The following is an 18,169-nucleotide window of genomic DNA, read 5'->3' as shown; positions in this document are numbered from 1 at the left end:
CCTATAACTCTCAAATGACTGATATTAGGAGACTTAGACAACAACCTCTCATAGGGACTTTTGTTATGAAGATTGGATGATGGTATTCTATTAATCAAATACACAGCTGCTTGAACACAAATTCCCCAGAATCTAAGTGGCATGCAAGACTGAAATCTGATAGCTCTAGCTACATTCAATATGTGTTTATGCTTCCTCTCCACTACACCATTTTGCTGTGGTGTGTGAGGGCAACTACTCTGATGTATAGTACCTAAACTTGTAAACAATTCTTTGCATTGAGAGTTGAAAAATTCTGTCCCATTGTCTGACCTTACAGTCTTGATTGTATACCCAAACTGATTCTTTATCAATGTAAAGAAGGTTTTTATAGCTACTATAGTTTCAGATTTGAGCTGCAGTAAATGTATCCAAGTATATCTGTTGTAGTCATCAACAACTGTAAGAAAATAGTATTTCTTATCAAATGTGGGAACTTTATATGGTCCCCAAAGATCCATGTGAACAAGCTCAAAACATTTAGAGGTTTTTGATGCACTGATAGGGAATGACAATATAGTTTGCTTAGCTAATGGACATACTGAGCAACTGGTAAGTAAATCACTGCCTTTATTGTTATGTAATATGTCTAAACAATGCAATACTTGGTTTGAAGGATGACCAAGCCTTCTATGCCACAACTCACAATCTTGTAGTGATACCTCTGCAACAATTTTTTGAGAAGTTTGAGTTTCACATTTGCTCTTCATGTCAGAATCAGTTCTGAATATGTACAAGCTCCCTTCTTCCCTACCAATCCCCTTCACCCTGCCACTGTAAAGATCCTGAAATATACAGAATTCAGGGTAAAAAGATACAAAACAAGATAGTTCCCTAGTCAACTATGATACAGACAACAGGTTGAACTTGAACTCAGGTACACACAACACATCTTTGATCATTTCATTGTTAAACAATTGTGTATCTCCTATGTGTGTTATAGAAGCCTTGTCACCTGTAGGTAAGTTCACTTTGTCTTGGTGAGAGCTAGCAGTACATTTACTATTTCTTAGCAAATGCTCATTTGTTGTAATGTGATGAGAAGCTCCAGAGTCTACTATCCAACAATGAGAGGCAACATTAGTTGAAAAACAATTTGCCATACCTGTCATGTTGGCCTGCTTCATTTCCCTCTTATCTTTCCCCAACATGTCCATTATTTGCTTATATTCTCCATCAGTGAATGCATGTCCTCTAGCCATAAAAGCATTGTTAACTTCATGCTGACTAGAAGAGGCTTCTCCAGAGTTCTCTTTGGATATATTGTTGGCTTCTCCAACAAGGTTATGGTTATTTCCTCCAGATGAAGAATGCATGTGGCCTGACCTTGCATTATTAAAACCAGACCTCTTTCTGTGTTTCCAATCAGCTGGATAACCAATTAACCTGTAACAATTCTCCTTAGTATGTCCAGTATATTGACAATGTTCACATCTTCTTCCTTTGTTACTTTGATTTCCTTGATTATAATTGTTTCCTCTGTTAACATTCATAGCTACTACATCAGATACCTTGTTAGAAATGGATACACAAGTTGTTTGTTGTTGCAGCTCATCCTCTACAATCATAGCATAAGCTTGATTAATGGTAGGAGTAACACCTTTTAGCAAAATTTGCCTCTTAGCCTGTTCATACGACTCATTCAACCCACTAAGAAACTGAATTAATCTAAGCTGATACAGATGATCAGCATACTCTTTGGATTTTGGACAAGCACAACTAGGAGCTGGCACAAGTGCATCAAATTCCCCCCACAAGTTCTTCAGTTTTGTGTAGTATGATGAAACAGAATCTGTACCTTGTGAGAGTGTGTTGATCTCCCTGTATAATTGATAAACTCTCATTCGATTAACCTTGTCAAACCTCTCTTTTAAGTCTTGCCAAACTGTATAAGCACTAGTAGCATATACTATTCCACTTAGAAGATCTTCACTAACTGAATTCATCAACCAAGATAGCACAATTGCATTACATGTTTCCCACTGTTCATGTAACTCATCTCGATACAAAGATCTGCTGCAAGCTCCTGTAATGAATCCAATTTTCCTCTTCCCTGTCAAAGCAATTCTCATTGATCGACTCCATATTCCATAATTTTCAGGTCCTGTGAGTTTGATAGGAATCAAAACTGCATTTGAAGCATCTGATGGACCTATATAAAGAGGATCATTTGGATCAATTCTTCCAGCCACCATTGTTGTCTGTCGTTGTCTTCTTCACAACCTCTACTTAGCCTACACTGCTCTGATCTAACACAGCTCTGATACCATGATAAATTCTAGCATGGAGATCGAAAGTACTCCATTGAAACTTCTAGGACTAAGCTGAGTTTGAAGAAGAAGAGAAGGAGGAAGAAGGAAGAAATTGTTATCTTGTATTCATGAATCTTACATGTGATCTACATATATATACAAGCATATTGCAGCAATGTTAATCCTCTAACTAACTCCTATCATTCCACTCACGTTTACAACACACACACACACTAACTAACTGAATCTGCAGCTAACTAACCATGCGCATACAAAGCTGGCCAACTAACTGCACTAACAAAAAATAGGAAAGAAAACTAACAGATTAACTAACAATGGGAAAGTTAACAGAATCCTTTAATAAAATTAATTAATGACTCAGTGTTAAGGAATGAGTTGTGGAAATGCTTTCTACCCTAGAGTTGTTGGTTCAAACCTTACAATTTGAACATCAAAACACATAAAGATTCTAAGTTCAATTATCAATGTCATCTGAAAAAGAAATAAATATTTTTACGTATTTGACGTAGAAAAATAAAGTCCACACATAGAAAGGATGGTGTGTGTAACGAAGCTAAGAAAATCTAAAGTTTTGAATATAAATCTAACACTTGAATGGAATCTGAATTTGAGATGCTAGGTCAAGATCTATGAATTTGGTTTGTCGAAACTTGGTTTTGACAAATATGACATCCGTCGACCACTCCAACTCATAATTAGTGGGCTTCGACAAAGCATGTTATCCAAAAATATTATTTGCTGTACATCCAAATTCCACATTATTCATTTTCAACATAAAAATTACATGACAGACCAAACTAAGTTGCTCTAATTTTAAAAAAATTACAATACATAGCAAAAATGTGAGTTTAGGAGCAAATACTCTCAATACTGCGTATCTCCTCATTTTACAATCAGATTTTTTTCACTCAGATAAGGCTCATACATTTGGCAATGATTCTGATTCTTGATATTTTTATCAAAAGGCATCAAACACCCAATTGTGAGGTAGTAGAAGAATGGTACCATATACGATTTACCCAATTTGTGATTTTGTTCTCTGTTTTTTCTGAACTTTTGGGGTAAATCCCACGTGTTTCCAACTATGAATCTTCACTGTGGTTCACTCTTTTTCACACCCTTTTCTCAAAATTGGACACTTCCATAAAGGGAATTATGATTCTCATGTTCTTGTGAACGTTACTTGATTGTTTTGGCAACTTGGCCTTTCTATCATATGCACCATTCCTTTAATCTCTACTTGATTTTCTTCTCGAACAACTCTGCTACACTACACTATTCCAGCGGCGATCGAAATAAAATAATAGCAAGACACTTTGAGTGTAAATCAGGACTGAAAATATTCATTCTTCTGCCTTTATAAAATGTGTAGTAAGTAGTTATGCTAAAATGAAAGTGTTCTTTCAATTTCTCATCGCATGTTATCATCCTCTTTATCAAATGGATCCCCTTCAAGGTAAAGAAATTAGAAAAGTGTGAGTCAATCAGAGCAGAACAGAATGCAACACACAACCAAACATGACAACGAACCCTTGCGCAAATAGCAAAGTCCACTATATAACAACAAGATACTCAACGTAGTCCCACAAATGTCCAAATATATAACTCATCTAGGCATTAATACATGTCATCAATGCCATTCAGAGAGCTGAATGTGCTTATCTTCAGTTCCTTAATTGGCCTAGCGGGAGGATTTAAGCTTATGCTTCTTTCAAACTTATCTAGGGCACAAGAAAATGATTACTAATTTCATTGTTTGACTGGCCGGGTATATAGCTATCACTCTATCTAGGAAAACTCCAGTTCGAAACAACGCATTGGAAAGTATAACATAACATAGCTTCTCGTAGAATCAACAGCTAAAGCGAGCCACACATTAACAAAGTACCTAAACAACTATTGGTTTGACTACACTGAATGCTAGATGAAAAGAACAACTAAATGTGGGGGATCGGAGTACAAGCAATCATGCCAGGTTTCGCTCTTTCGCATGAAACATGGACCCCTACACAGTGAAGTACTAACCCTTCACCTCATGTACTTGTCATAAAAGATGGACAAATTAAATCGCGTTTGGTTGTAGTCTTGTTTAATAAGAGGAAGTTGACAGGAGCTGAAGTAAAGAGTAATTTTCCCTTGTTGTTTAGGAAGGATAACAAAAGTAACAAAAATTGCACAGAGATGGCAATTCAGTGTCTCCTGTACCAAGAAACTTCACAAGATCATCAACAGAGAGCTAGCTGGAAAGGAACAAACAATAATTCCTGCTCTTCCTAGCTTTCTCTTGGGTTCATCTTAATCTACTACCAGGTTTTAACCAAACTAATCCATTATATAAAGCCATTCACCAAAATAATATGTTTTTTCTAAAATTTTACAAAACTAGTATAAACATATTCCACAGTAACGTTTTAGGATATATTTTATTTTTTAAAAGTTGATGGCGTCAGATTGATATATGTTACTCACAGTAACGTTTTACTCCTAACGTTTTAGTAGTAAAACATTACTGAAAATAACGTTTTAGGAGTAAAACGTTACTTACAGTTACGTATATCAACCTAATGCTGTTAGTTTTTTAAAAATTAAATATACCCTAAAACGTTACCGTGAAATACGTTTACACTAGTTTTGTAAAATTTTAAAAAAATGTATTACTTTAGTAAATTATTTTATATAATGATTTAGTTCAATTAAAAATTCGTGAGTAAAGGCAGATTTAAGAAATATAGCTAATAATCTGTTTTGATAAGAAATTTTAACAACATAAGAGCACATACACAACAAGTACCCATTTTGTTAGCATTTTGGTTAGGCAATAAACAAAAGCAAACACCTGGTGCAACAGATCACATAACATTGTCCCAAGTATAGTTATTACCTTTATCCTCCTCCTGCTTCCGCGCGCCACTACTTTCTTTTCCTTTGCTGATCTGTTGTTTTGTAAATCATTCCTAATTGGACAAGTTTCACGCTTTTTTCTTTTTGCCCCTAATAATTCATCTAAGTTTAAAAGTGTTTTTGATATTTCTCTCATCATTCAAAAATCCTCCACGAGTATCGTGCCAACAATGTCTCTAATTGAAATCTCTAAAACAAAAATTTGGGCTTGCTGAGGATCGAACTGGGCCAGACTTGATTGCTCCATATGTCCAACGAATCAACAAGTCGAGGAAGCTCACTTGCTAAAATAATGCATTAAATATTATTTTTACCTATGATTCTTTTCAAATATATATAATAAATACTAATAAAGAATTTCAACAAGAAAAATAATTCTCACATGATAAAATTTACATATTTAAAGGATGTTTTGAACTTAGAGAGAGAAGAAAGAAAACAAACCTAGGATAAATACACCTACCAAAACATCCATAAGGCTCTTGTCCACACACAAAAGCTTGCTATTTCAAGAAGTGATACCAATATTGTCGAACGTAACAAACTTATGTATTATAATAATATCATATATATAAATCTAACACAAAAATAATAGATGAAGTTACTGAAAAAATACACAACTTCACAGCTGGACTAATATTTAGACACAGTTCTAGGTGACCTAACCTTTCTGCTATGCTCATCATTGATCTTCCTACTTTTCAATTGTTCACATTAGGCTCGGAAAATGAAAAATCAATCAAAAACGACTCACGCATATATTGTTAAGAAATTTATTACTTTTTTTATTAAATATATTTAAAATTGTATATATCTTGAAAATTATAACTTGTTATTTGAAGTCATCCAGTCATTAACAAAGTACACGTCAAATCGATATTTCATGGTGTTGAGGAGATAATATTTAAGAAAAGAATTCTCATATATCAGCCATCTCAACTTCAACAAAATAAAAAATAATAATTTCTCATTCGCTAAATAAGTCCTATCCGAAAAGAAAAAGAGAATCTTGAAAACTTAAATTCATTTAATATTTAAATAATTTATATTCACGTTAAAAATTTCACTTACTTATGATATAACGTAATTCTTAGCAACAACATCAAGTAAGCATAATATACCTCTTTAGCTCAAAACGAGGGTCACCCAAAATGCACCATATGCATTTATTTGTTACATAAAATCAGTCCAAATTTCCATTAAGAAAGTTTTAAAATAAAAAAGAATTATTAATGAAATTTTAAAATAAAAAATAAAGTTTATGAAAGTTAAATACATATATTATATATACAGTAAAAGATACTCAATATTAATCGAATATAAATAATATAATTTTATTATAAATTTTTTTTTAAAATTCTTACTCGCTCCATTTCTCGATCCCTATCACACAAAACTGACCAACAAAAATTAATATAAATGGAAGAAAGAGATAAAGGAAGAGACAAATGCAAAAGTGGGGTAAATACAAGGAACATCTATTCAGTTGCTATCGCAACTAGCAAATAAAAGCATTATTTAAATGGATAGGATTTTCAACAAACGATGTCGTTGGAAGCGTCCATCTCATCAAACGACGGCGTTCTGTTCTTCTCTTACCAACTTCTCGTCACTTTCTTCTTCCTCAATCCATTTCAACTGTTGCAGAGAGAGAGAAAGAGATTATTAATAATTAAATAAACAGAAGATATTTTCATTACTTTGCCGACCATACATAAAATATCTTTCCCCAAAAACTTCATTACCGGAAAAAAGGTCAAAAAGTACGAAAAAACCCACCGCCTTTATCCTCCATTTCTTCACATATACCTTCTTATCTGAGGCTAAAATTGACTTATCACTACTCGGTTCTTTGTGTTGGTTGGTCAACCGGTAGTATTCAGCTCCGATCACCAGTTCCGGTAACTGGTAACCATTGGTGAGAAAGCTTTGGGATGTAAATCGAGCTTAGTTTGAGCTGAATCTGAGGTAGCAGACGAAATGGATCGAGGTCCGGGACCGTGTATGGATATGCCGATCATGCACGATAGTGACCGGTACGATTTTGTTAGAGATATCGGGTCGGGTAACTTTGGCGTTGCGAGGTTGATGACAGATAAGCAGACTAAAGAGCTAGTTGCTGTCAAGTACATCGAAAGAGGCGATAAGGTTAGTTCCCTCTCTAAAATTTGGATTTATAGAATTAGTTTTATCTGGTGTTGGCAGTTGGTAAGATATTTTTGTGCAATCAATGTTTCTGGTGTTAGTTTGGGTTGTATTCTTTCTTTGCAAACCTTGCCTAGATAATCAGATGAATGCAAGTTTGGTCGGTTCGTTTTATATAGAAAGTTTTAAATCATACCATACTTTAATTATAAGTGCAGATGAACACTGGTAATACTGGTACTCTGTACTTGTAATCTTAGATCTGCCTTTGGTAAATTGTGAATGTTAAATGAGGTCGTTCATTGGTGAGAGTTTCCGGAACTACTTTTTAGCAGATTTATTATAGCAGGATAACTATGACAAGTTGGTTGAACTCTTTAACAGATTAAGAACGATGATCATTTCCTGCTGTTTTGGGTAACTATCAAAATGATTATCTGAAAGAGGCTGATTTTGCTTCAACTTTGTATTCTGGTAGTTGTAGTAACATGTACCACTTGATAATTTTTTGTACACTCGGTGCTAATCAATTTACGGTTCTAACTGTCTGGGAAAGGTTCTGCTTGAGAAATCTTCTGGCTGGTTTCTCAAGAAAAGTAAACCTGGACTTTACTCGATTCCAGAAGCTATAACTCAAGAGGTGAAAATTGTGCAAGATGATACAAAGAGACTACAAATCATACCACAAAAAATACTAGGTGATTCTTCCTATTTGTCCAAGTTCTTATAGACAGAGTTACCCAAATACATGTGTTTGTATGAGGTTGCAGGTACCTTGTGGAGTGTTAGTCGAGGTGCACGCAAGTTGGCATGACATGACTCTTATAGAAAAAAAGAGACTAAAACTCATACCCCTCAAGTTCTCAACAACTGTGAGACTTTATGACACTGATCCCCACGCCTAGGACTAAATATTTGGAGTGCAAGTAATGTAAATGTCAGTCCAGCATTGAGTAACTAACATCATGGATGAGTCTGGCTCTGGTTCCCTATTCGGAAGTTGGACTCAACTCAACAATAGAAGTTAGTGCAAGAGATGGGGATAGAACAAAACCATATAGTGAGACAGTAACTATTGCCCCAAATGGTTGGGCCTCTAACATGGTTTGAGCATATTTAGACAATAAGTGTGTATGGAACCCTCATTCTCGTGTTTGTGAATATATTAGACATCCCCATATGTAGATAATCTGAGGAATGGAGAGTATTACAGTAAAGTTATTACAGTAAAATTATTCATTCCAGTGGATTTTTAGTTGCAAAATGTATTAACTAATTGTGGCATATGGTCTTCCAGGCTGTATGCATGCCTTTCTATTTAGGTATTACCGGTTTACTGTAATCATGTGCCTACAGCCATGTTTTGCCTTGAGTTACTTGTGCTTTAACATGTTTATATTCTTTCTTGACCTACAGTTACTATAATATGTGTTTCTACAACCAAAAAGATGTATTTGATATTTATAAAGATATTTGTGCTCTTTAGGCAAAATAATTGCAACAAAATAACAATAATGAAATATGTAAACAAATAAAACCACAAGTATTGATGAAACTTTGTATTGGATTGTACTCCAATACTTAAATGTGACATGGTCTACTGCTTGCAATTGTAGACCTTTAAATGGAGCAACTGCTAGTCTCTCCCTTCGACACATTAGATGAAAGGATCAATTCAACAGTATGATGACAAGTTAGTTGTGGATATTATATCAGCTCCATATGACACTGCTCATTTCTTCTCCCATCTTCTGGCTTGCAGATAGATGAAAACGTTCAGCGGGAGATAATCAATCACAGGTCGCTGAGGCATCCTAACATAATTAGGTTCAAAGAGGTTTGCCATTGACTACCCCTTTAGATCCTAGATAGGTGGTTATACTTGTATGACTGGTTTGCTTAAAATTTCACGCTAGGTGATTCTGACGCCAACTCATCTCGCTATTGTGATGGAGTATGCATCTGGTGGGGAGCTTTTTGAGAGAATCTCTAATGCGGGGCGCTTCAATGAGGATGAGGTATTTAATCTGCTAATATTATAGAACACTGCAGTTACAGCTGTGCGAGATTTATGAGGTTACATAATCTCTTCCTGCTCAGGCTCGCTTCTTCTTCCAGCAACTTATATCTGGTGTCAGCTACTGTCACTCCATGGTATGGACTTCCCTGAAATATTTTCTCAGTTTCATTAAATGTGGAGATCTTGGAAATTTATTAAGCATGTTTGTGTTCTATTTCTTCTCGAAGCAAGTATGTCATCGGGACTTGAAGCTGGAAAATACGTTGCTTGATGGAAGCCCTGCTCCTCGGCTAAAAATTTGTGATTTTGGGTATTCCAAGGTAATTGGTCCGCCCCATCATTAGCGGTCTGAATTTTATAAAAAGGTACATATGCAGCTGTATACATGTATTGCCCGGTTTCTTAATCAAAAACTTGCATTTTTTGCAGTCTGCTCTGCTGCATTCACAGCCAAAATCAACTGTGGGAACACCTGCATATATTGCACCAGAAGTTTTGTTGAGGAAAGAATACGATGGCAAGGTAAATTGGTTTAATGCGTCAGTACTGTCACTTCATGTAACAAAGTACTAACGGCAAGTACCAATAATTTTTGTTGTGGAATTTTCTTTTCTGATGCATATGAATCATTCTTGCACTTCCGAATTGGGATATTATTTGACTGACATTTACTTGTTGTCTTGTCTGGACTGTCCAGCTGAGAATGCTTCATGTCCGCCAAAAAAGGGCATATGGTTTTCGTGATGAACAGAGGCATAACTGGATTCAGTAGATTACTTTACTTGACCCCCCTTCCATTAGTGTGCTCCAAAAAAGAGGAGCAAATAGGATAGGAGGATAGGAGTGTGCACACGTTCGCCACAGGACTCTTGCCCACCAAAAAAAAAAGGAAGAAAGAAGAATGAATAGATTATGAAATTTGAGCCATCTTAAAGGTACCTAAGGGAGCTTATAGAACTACATATCTGGGTGACTGAAATATAAAGAAAGCTGAGACTAATTAAAGGAGCATTTGTGGCCCATTTCACTTGAGGTTGCATTATGTTGGGGTAAGCAATCTTGTAATTTCAGCTAATCTAAGTTCATATCCTTTTTGAGGATTTGACCTTATCTCCACACAATAGCTAGTCTAGTCCTGTTATTTTAGTTATGCTATATACGTAAAAGTGAGGTTCAAGAAGTTGGTTGATTCTGTTCAGAAAAATGAATCACAGTTATAAATTCAGAAACAAAACCTTGCTATTTTCTGAACCCAAGTTCCAAAGGACTAGGTTCTGTTAGCGCTGGCCATTTGGACAACCTCTAATGTTGGTTCCTGTTAACCAACCTTCTCAAAATGTAACATAAAAATTAGGCTGTGTGTGTGTTCACATAGTGAAGGGATGTTGCGTTTCTGACGGAGGAGAAGTGGAAGGACGAACACTTCTATTGCAGGGAAGTCACAAAACAAAGTAATGTAACTAGAAGCTACCTCAACTTTCTCTGTAACTAGCTTATGTAGGTTTGTGATGGCTTAAATAGTAAAGGATATTTCTGTTGCCGGAATGAATTTTACCCTTAACCATGGCCTTGTAACACATGTGTCAAGTCTTTTTTCTTTCGAGGATGTTAACACCTCATTCTAAAGTACATCTTTAATTTGTATTTTGATGTGTTGAGTACTTGGTTTTTTATCAATTATGGTTAATTACTTTTGCACTTTACAGTAGAATATCACTGATTGTTTTTATTTCAGATTGCAGATGTCTGGTCGTGTGGAGTGACATTGTATGTCATGTTAGTGGGTGCTTACCCTTTTGAGGATCCTGATGAACCAAAAGATTTTCGGAAGACGATCAATGTACATCTTTATCATTTGCATGATTTTGTTCCACTTTCTAGTGGATTTTTTATTAAAATAAAATTTTATCTGCTTTTTGCTACACAGAGGATCCTGAGCGTGCAGTATTCTGTTCCTGAGAACATTCAGATATCTGAGGAATGTCGCCACTTAATCTCAAGGATCTTTGTTGGAGATCCGGCACAGGTTAGTGAGGTTTTAAGAGTAATCAGTACACAGAAGTGAGTACATAAGAGTTTTGGAATGTTTCTGCTGTGATTGCATTGGGACTTCAATTATGATTGATCTGGACCAATCTTGCCTATTGTTGTAGTTGCGTACCACTTAAGGCATCTCTTTAAATATGTTGTTCCAAGTTCCTTCTTATATGGACCTGTTTGACTGGCAGGAGGTTGAAGAATATAATTTGACTAGTGTATTGTACTCGTAATAGTAGGAAATACATACATTAGTTATAGAAGAACTTAAACTGGGAAGAAGAGAACAATAGCCAGAATCTTGTAGTTTCTTTAGTGTGAAAAACATTTTGAGATACTGCAAAAAGGGCGCTACATAGTAGTCCTGAAGATAATATAGATTGTAGTTGTCACTTATTCTTAAGTCATCTTTCTTTTGCACATGGCACAGAGGATCACAATGCCTGAAATCAGGAATCATGTATGGTTTTTGAAGAATCTTCCAGCGGACTTAATAGACGATAGGATGATTAGTGATCAGTTTGAAGAACCCGATCAACCAATGCAGAGCATTGATACGATCATGCAAATAATCTCAGAGGCAACAGTACCACCAATTGGCTTGTATAACTTGGAAATGATGGACGATGACATGGATGACTTGGATTCAGAGCCTGATCTTGATATTGATAGCAGCGGGGAGATCATATATGCAATGTGAGTGCATGCCAAGCTTGTGAAAAGGAAGGTGTATCCACAATCTTAGAACATTTCTGGACTTGTTGGTGTGCAAGGCTTAGAGATTGTTGAAGCTCAGTAACATGAAAATGGGGTATTTACAATGTTTGTAATTAGTCAAGTTCTTATCCTGAAAGGGGCTTTTAGTCTGCCCATGAATTATTTCTTCTATTACCATAGGAGGAATTGGCTGAAAAAGTAATGGAGTTTCCATACTTGAGTTCATAATCTCTTTATAATGTCATACAGTGTTGTTCTTTTGTAACTCTGTACTTTCTTATATGCGTTTGTGTCAAAACAAATTATGTGCTCTTTCTGGTTTTTGTAAGTTAAGATGCTTAATAGTCTTAGGGCTTGTTTATGACTGTGTGTTAGCACAAAATTTCCTTTGTATAGTACTAACTAATCCTTCTAGTTGATCTATTTCCTTGGTAGTTAAGTACGCTTTCCCTACAATGATCAAGTGATATCGAAGTCTTAAAGTTAACTTTTGTCGCACTATCAGATTGTTGGTACAAGAAATTATTGGAGGTAATGACCATCCAGGAGGAGCAGAACAGCAAAAACTCAATTCTAAAATAAGTTGAGGTCTAAATTGTATGAATTTTCGCAGTCCATGATGCTTCATTCAAGTCCAACTCAATTCATTCGATATTATGTTAAGGTCACACATTTCTGTTGGAAAAAACAATCCATTAACTACAGAATCAAATACAACCAGAGATCAGCCCCCATCGAAGGTTCTTTGCTAATGAACCCTATATTCCTTTCAATGAAGAAGCATCTGCTTTAATGTTCAAATAGATTATATCACTTTTTATTGTTACATTACATCACATATCTTTAATTTGAACGATGAACTTCAGGGAAAAGTATGATGCAGGGAAGAGCTGCTATGAAATTGAGTAAAGACAAAATGGCAAAAACATATATCAAGGTAATGAGACAAACATAATATTAAAACTAACAATAAAATACGATATGGGTAACCATCCAAACAATGTGTAAAACTCGAAACTTACATCAGTCTGTTGCGCTACTAGCTTTTCCGCATTTCAACTGTAGCGACAGCTCCTAAGGAGCTATTAGTAATAACCAATCTAGAGAAAAAAAATGAACAATAATAAAACAGATTTTTTTCATTAATAGTTGTTACATTGGAATACGTCAAATGGGAATCTACACATACATAGACCAGCCATACAACTAAACATAAAATTACAAATTGAACAACGAAGCATTGAAGACTATTAATGATACATGTAAATACAACAAAGACACTTAGCATAGGAGTTGATCTTCACTAAACAAAGGAAAAATAAGAAGAAGAAACACACTACTTTGCGTCTAAAGAAACTTAATTATACCTTCTTTAAGAGCAGCATATTTACAAATTCACTGAAAACAATGGTGGATGAAATTATTATAACCTCACCTTCGGCACTTTCAGCTCGTTTTGTTCTAGTCCAGAAGTCTCCTCAAGAAACATCCTATCACTTGTCACTGTTGATCAAGTTATCCCAGTGTTTCCTTTGCACTATCCACCCAATTTCAAGTTCCACCAAAGTGAGTGTTTCAGAAGCATCTCACTTATAATCAGAGAAATTATGATCTATGCAGCAAATTCAAATTGATATGTTCCTCCATCACAGTGATTCTCAGATTCTTCAGATGTTCCTTAACAGGTTCCCATAAATAGGCTGTTTCTTCATCACATACAATGTCTTCCAACTTTACTAGTTTTTGCAGAGAATCGGGCAGCTTATCAACACCCAGGGAACTTCCCATGCAAAGAGTCTGTAAAGAACAGAGTTGATCCATTTCCAATGGCAAGTCATCCATCTCCACACAATCGTATACGTCAAGAAATTTCAATTTAATAAGTTTTACTATAGACTTCGGCAACTCAGCCAAATTTGTGCAAGAATGAAGCCTTAATACTTCCAAATTTGTCAACTTCCCAAGCTCTTCCGGAAGGGAAACCAGTTCGTGACAATAACAGATGCTGAGCCTTTTAAGATCAACAAGATCACATATTTCAGCTGGTACTTTTGTTAAATCGCTGCAGTACTCGATATTAATCTCAACGAGTTTTGGCCACATATAAGACATCTTGGCAGCAGAGTTCTCAAATGCCTCCCTGATTTCACACATGTTCAGGGAGATTTTGCGCAAATTTGGTAGCTGCAGATTGGCTGACATAATGGATGTAACAGAGATGCGTTCCAGGTTGATTCTCTTAAGATTGAGCAGAGAACAAAGCTGAAAATTATTCAACTTGGCTGGGAAGAAACCATTGTTTGTCAGAACCAGTGTCTTCAATTGGCTCATCTGCTCTATAAAAGGGGGTAATTTGTAGGTCCTTGTTTCAAAGTTCAACACAAGTACTTCAACTTTAGGAAACTGCACGCCATGCCAGTTACAGGAGAAATCTTCATCTGAAATTCGGATTCAGGATGTGGTAATTAAATAACAGAGAAAAGCTGAAGCAAATTTGTAGAAGACATCTCAAATTTTGACTGAAAAGGAAGAGAAGGGATGGATAACAAACCTGTGACAATAGACAAAACCTCCGCTTGAAGTGGTTGAAGTCTTTGTTCAAACCACCACCTAGGAAATTCATTCCCCTTGATGTTGATATATATTCTCATTCTCTCTTCTACCGGCTTCTCATCACACTGGTGTATGACCAGTTCTCTCAGCATATCATGCTGCTGTATGTAATGCAAGTTATGTAAGCCAAGAACTGCTCGTGCATCCTGTCTGTGAATCAGCATGAATGAAGTTCAAATCAGATACACAAGTAGGAACCTATTAAAGGATATCAGCTAACTTGATAAGTTCAACAATCCAAGGCACAGAAGAAGTTGAGTATACTCCAAAAAGGTGGAACCAGGATAAAACGAAGCCAGCCACTGTAATGTTATACTGGCGGAACTCTATGAGTTACTATTATTCGATCTCATGAAATTTACTGTAATAATTTTCTCCAAAATAATTTTGAAGGTGGAATATAATTCTCATAGCTTCAGCACATTAGATATGAAGTAGCAAAAATAACACAGTTTCAAGACAAAATTGAAGCCAGCTATACCTTGCAAGGGCGAGATTAACCAGGTTTTGTGAAGAAAGTTCAAGGAAGATGGCCATTGCAGTGATGCCATCTTCATCTAGATTGTATCGTTCCACCCACATATCCAAAAGAGCAGCAGGATGAATTCTTTGATCTTCAGGAAATGATCCTAAATCCAGGTAGCAGTCTCTTAATGTAGTTGTTTCTCTGCTGTAAAGAACTTTTTCATCCAAGGCATCAATGCTGGCTTGCAAAGAACGAAGCAGATCATTCTCAGTAGGGAAGAGAATTTGCCTTTTAGACTGCATCATTACTCTGTTAAACCATATCACCTCAGACTGGCCACACAATGAACGACCTACAACTCTAAGAGCCAGTGGAAAACCGCCACAACTTCTCACCACCTGCCATTGTATGCCATCATTTAGATCCACAAAGCAGAGAAATTTATAAAGTTATATGAATTAGGGAACTGTATTATTTAGAAGAGATACATTTTCACTCTCTAACATTTCTAGCACATGCACAATAGTGTTTTACATATAGATTTCACATGTATTCATAACTAAAGAATTAGTCAAAAGACCTTTGTAAACGAAGATAGCCTTTTACCTTATGAACAAGATTAAGCCGCACATCAGGGCTGCCATCTTTAAAAGCTGAAATGCAGAAGAGATCCTTTGCGTCCTCCTCGCTCAAAAGCTTTAATTTATATGTATCAAATTTCGGGAATACATATCTCGAAGTGACCAAAATCTTAAAATCAGATATCTGTAATTTAAGATGATCGATGATGAACTCTGATTCAGACCAAACATCATCCAGCACCAGTAATATTGGTTGAGGAGTGATTCCCCCAAGGAGGCTGTTGAGTTTGCAGATTGCATCATGCTCATTAGCAAACTCTGGAACCCTGAAGCCTTTCTTCTCAAAGATTTCCCCAACAATGCGTTTGATGTTCGGTGTTTTGGTAACAGTGACAAAAAAGATGTTGTCCCTGTATATGGCTGTTAAGAGACAATTAGATCAAATATGCTAAAAATCGGCAATAAGCTTAATATGACATAAAAACATGATACAACATTAATAACAACTAGTCTTGCCGTGATTTCATTTATCTGCATAGCCTATAAGTGGAATCACAAAAAAAGAATCTACTATATTTCTCCTTTTATGGGGTCAGCAAGCTAGTTTTTAGGTATGAAGGGCTTTCTTCCACACACATCAAAAGCATATTGTGACACCAGAGAAAAAGGAAAAGCTATACAACTGTATTATAGATACATTAATTCGCAACCCAGAACACAATTTATGTTTTTGTTGCATAATAAGAAAACACAACCTTATGTTCGTGTGAAGTGTTTTTGGTTCCTATCATCCTATGCAATCATAAAACCAAAACACATTCATCAAAATTCAACTGATAAACCGACATAGTAAGAATCAATTAAGTTAAAAGGAAGTTAATCCAGGCAGCATTTAAATTCATGTTATTCGAAGACAAACAAGAGAATTAGCTAACTGAAGTTACAAAGGCATGCATCTTACAAACTAACTTAACAGCAATATCAGTGTAAGATACTAACATTTAATATGGCAAACAATAAATAAACAATACCTTTGATATCATCCTCTTGACAAAGCCTTGCTGCCAAAGTAGTTTTTCCACAGCCAGGAGGAGCAGAAAGAACCAGCACTTGATCTTTCTCCTGAAGCACCTTCAATTTCTGTTTCAGTTCATGAAGTGGGACATCAAATCCAACCATAGAATCAGAAACTTGAGGCACATCAGACGATCCTGAAAACCCAAAACTAGAACCATTCATCCACCCTGAAGAAGCACTAGAATTTGTAAATCCAATACTACTCCCGGATCTCGTCAATGAAACATCTCTCATCATCGAGTGGATCTCCTCCAATTTCTTGCCATTTTCATTAACCTTAACCAGAATCTGTTTACTATCCCTAACCACCTGAATTAAACCGTGTATCTGGCAGAACTTCACTAGTGAATTATCCAACTTCGTTAGTTTCCTGGAGTAACTCCACTTCTTCAAAGGGTCGCAGCGTTTAATCTTGGAACACTTGCGGACTAGCTCTTCACCTTTCATCAACTGCTTCTTAAACATGTCTATTTCTTCATCACGGCCGTCTAGGGCCTCGTTTAGCCTCTCAATGTCATGGAATACTGGTTTGATGTCGGTCAATGTCTGCTTCAAGCTGAGGAATTTGGACCGGAAAGTGGCAATGTTTACGCCAAAATCAATAACTGCTTTGAGAAGTTGGTCGAAGACTGGACCCAAAGCAGCTCCTCCGAAGAGAGCTGCTGCCATTGCTACGTAACACTGCAAGACGAATTATTTTGGGGGAAGTCGAGTGAAGTATAGCAGTAGGTCGTCTTGTAGATTTTAAAGCATTCATTGGTGAGAATGATTTTGGAAAAGAGATGGCAATTGGTCGGAAGTTCCCACTCAATTTGACTTTTGAGTACAAATCTTCCTTCTTTCTCCATTGGCTACCTTGAGTTTCTTTAGGTGTACATGATACTCCCTCCATTTCTAATTAGCTATTTTTACTTTACTTCTTTAGTAATTCTTTTCAAAAGAATATAAAATTCTATTTTATATTTAGTAAATTCAAAAGAAAAAAAGTAAGCCACAAAAATTAAAGTGATGAAAAAAGAAAAAATTAATTAAATGCACATATTATATTTTTCTTATTTTCAATATCTTCTTTTATTTCTAAAGATCATTATTTCTTTTTTAATATATTTAATGTATATGAACTACATATAAGCTAATACTTAACGTATTTGATTTATTTTATAATGTATTCAAACAAGTTAAATATATTTAAGCTACATATATTCAATTTATATTATAATGCATCCGATCTTTAATGTATTCAAAAGGTACAAATCTTGAGAGATTATTGTAATTAGAAGGGATTATTATGACTAAAATA

At 35.7% G+C, this 18,169-nt stretch overlaps 2 protein-coding genes across 3 annotated transcripts; one reads left to right on the top strand and one right to left on the bottom strand.

Annotated features, from left to right (window-relative positions):
* Positions 1-6,659: 6,659 nt before the first annotated feature.
* Positions 6,660-12,493, top strand: LOC101251432 (serine/threonine-protein kinase SRK2I). Of its 2 annotated transcripts, XM_026029617.2 has the most exons (10): positions 6,755-7,361; positions 8,975-9,039; positions 9,121-9,195; positions 9,275-9,376; positions 9,459-9,512; positions 9,606-9,698; positions 9,808-9,900; positions 11,114-11,218; positions 11,306-11,404; positions 11,846-12,493. In XM_026029617.2, the coding sequence occupies exons 2-10, from the start codon at positions 8,983-8,985 to the stop codon at positions 12,113-12,115; spliced, it is 948 nt and encodes a 315-aa protein (XP_025885402.1). In that variant the 5' UTR covers positions 6,755-7,361; positions 8,975-8,982; the 3' UTR covers positions 12,116-12,493. The 2 variants fall into 2 exon arrangements, with proteins under 2 accessions (XP_004232055.1, XP_025885402.1); XM_004232007.5 differs by lacking the exon at positions 8,975-9,039 and having other exon boundaries at positions 6,660-7,361.
* A 753-nt stretch (positions 12,494-13,246) lies between these two features.
* Positions 13,247-17,773, bottom strand: LOC101251733 (probable disease resistance protein At5g66900). Its single transcript, XM_004232008.5, has 5 exons — positions 16,824-17,773; positions 15,818-16,212; positions 15,227-15,609; positions 14,684-14,895; positions 13,247-14,570 (listed from the first exon to the last, which is right to left on the bottom strand). Exons 1-5 carry the CDS (start codon positions 17,536-17,538, stop codon positions 13,738-13,740), a joined length of 2,538 nt encoding a protein of 845 aa, XP_004232056.1. The 5' UTR covers positions 17,539-17,773; the 3' UTR covers positions 13,247-13,737.
* Positions 17,774-18,169: the final 396 nt, after the last annotated feature.

This window comes from Solanum lycopersicum, chromosome 2 (genome assembly GCF_036512215.1).
Source record: "Solanum lycopersicum chromosome 2, SLM_r2.1".
NCBI lineage: Eukaryota > Viridiplantae > Streptophyta > Magnoliopsida > Solanales > Solanaceae > Solanum > Solanum lycopersicum.
Note: the sequence above shows the minus strand (reverse complement) of the source record. Positions and strands in the feature narration are given on the sequence as shown.

Bases quoted from the DNA above. Each gene is read 5' to 3' on its own strand.
- LOC101251733 (XM_004232008.5), bottom strand. From the start codon at position 17,538: ATGGCAGCAGCTCTCTTCGGAGGAGCTGCTTTGGGTCCAGTCTTCGAC. The intron at 16,213-16,823 runs GTATTGTTTATT...GTCTCTTAACAG, and splicing joins TCAAGAGGATGATATCAAAG to CCATATACAGGGACAACATC. The intron at 15,610-15,817 runs GTAAAAGGCTAT...ATACAATGGCAG, and splicing joins GGCTTAATCTTGTTCATAAG to GTGGTGAGAAGTTGTGGCGG.
- LOC101251432 (XM_004232007.5), top strand. From the start codon at position 7,194: ATGGATCGAGGTCCGGGACCGTGTATGGATATGCCGATCATGCACGAT. The intron at 9,699-9,807 runs GTAATTGGTCCG...CATTTTTTGCAG, and splicing joins GTGATTTTGGGTATTCCAAG to TCTGCTCTGCTGCATTCACA. The intron at 11,219-11,305 runs GTACATCTTTAT...TTTGCTACACAG, and splicing joins ATTTTCGGAAGACGATCAAT to AGGATCCTGAGCGTGCAGTA.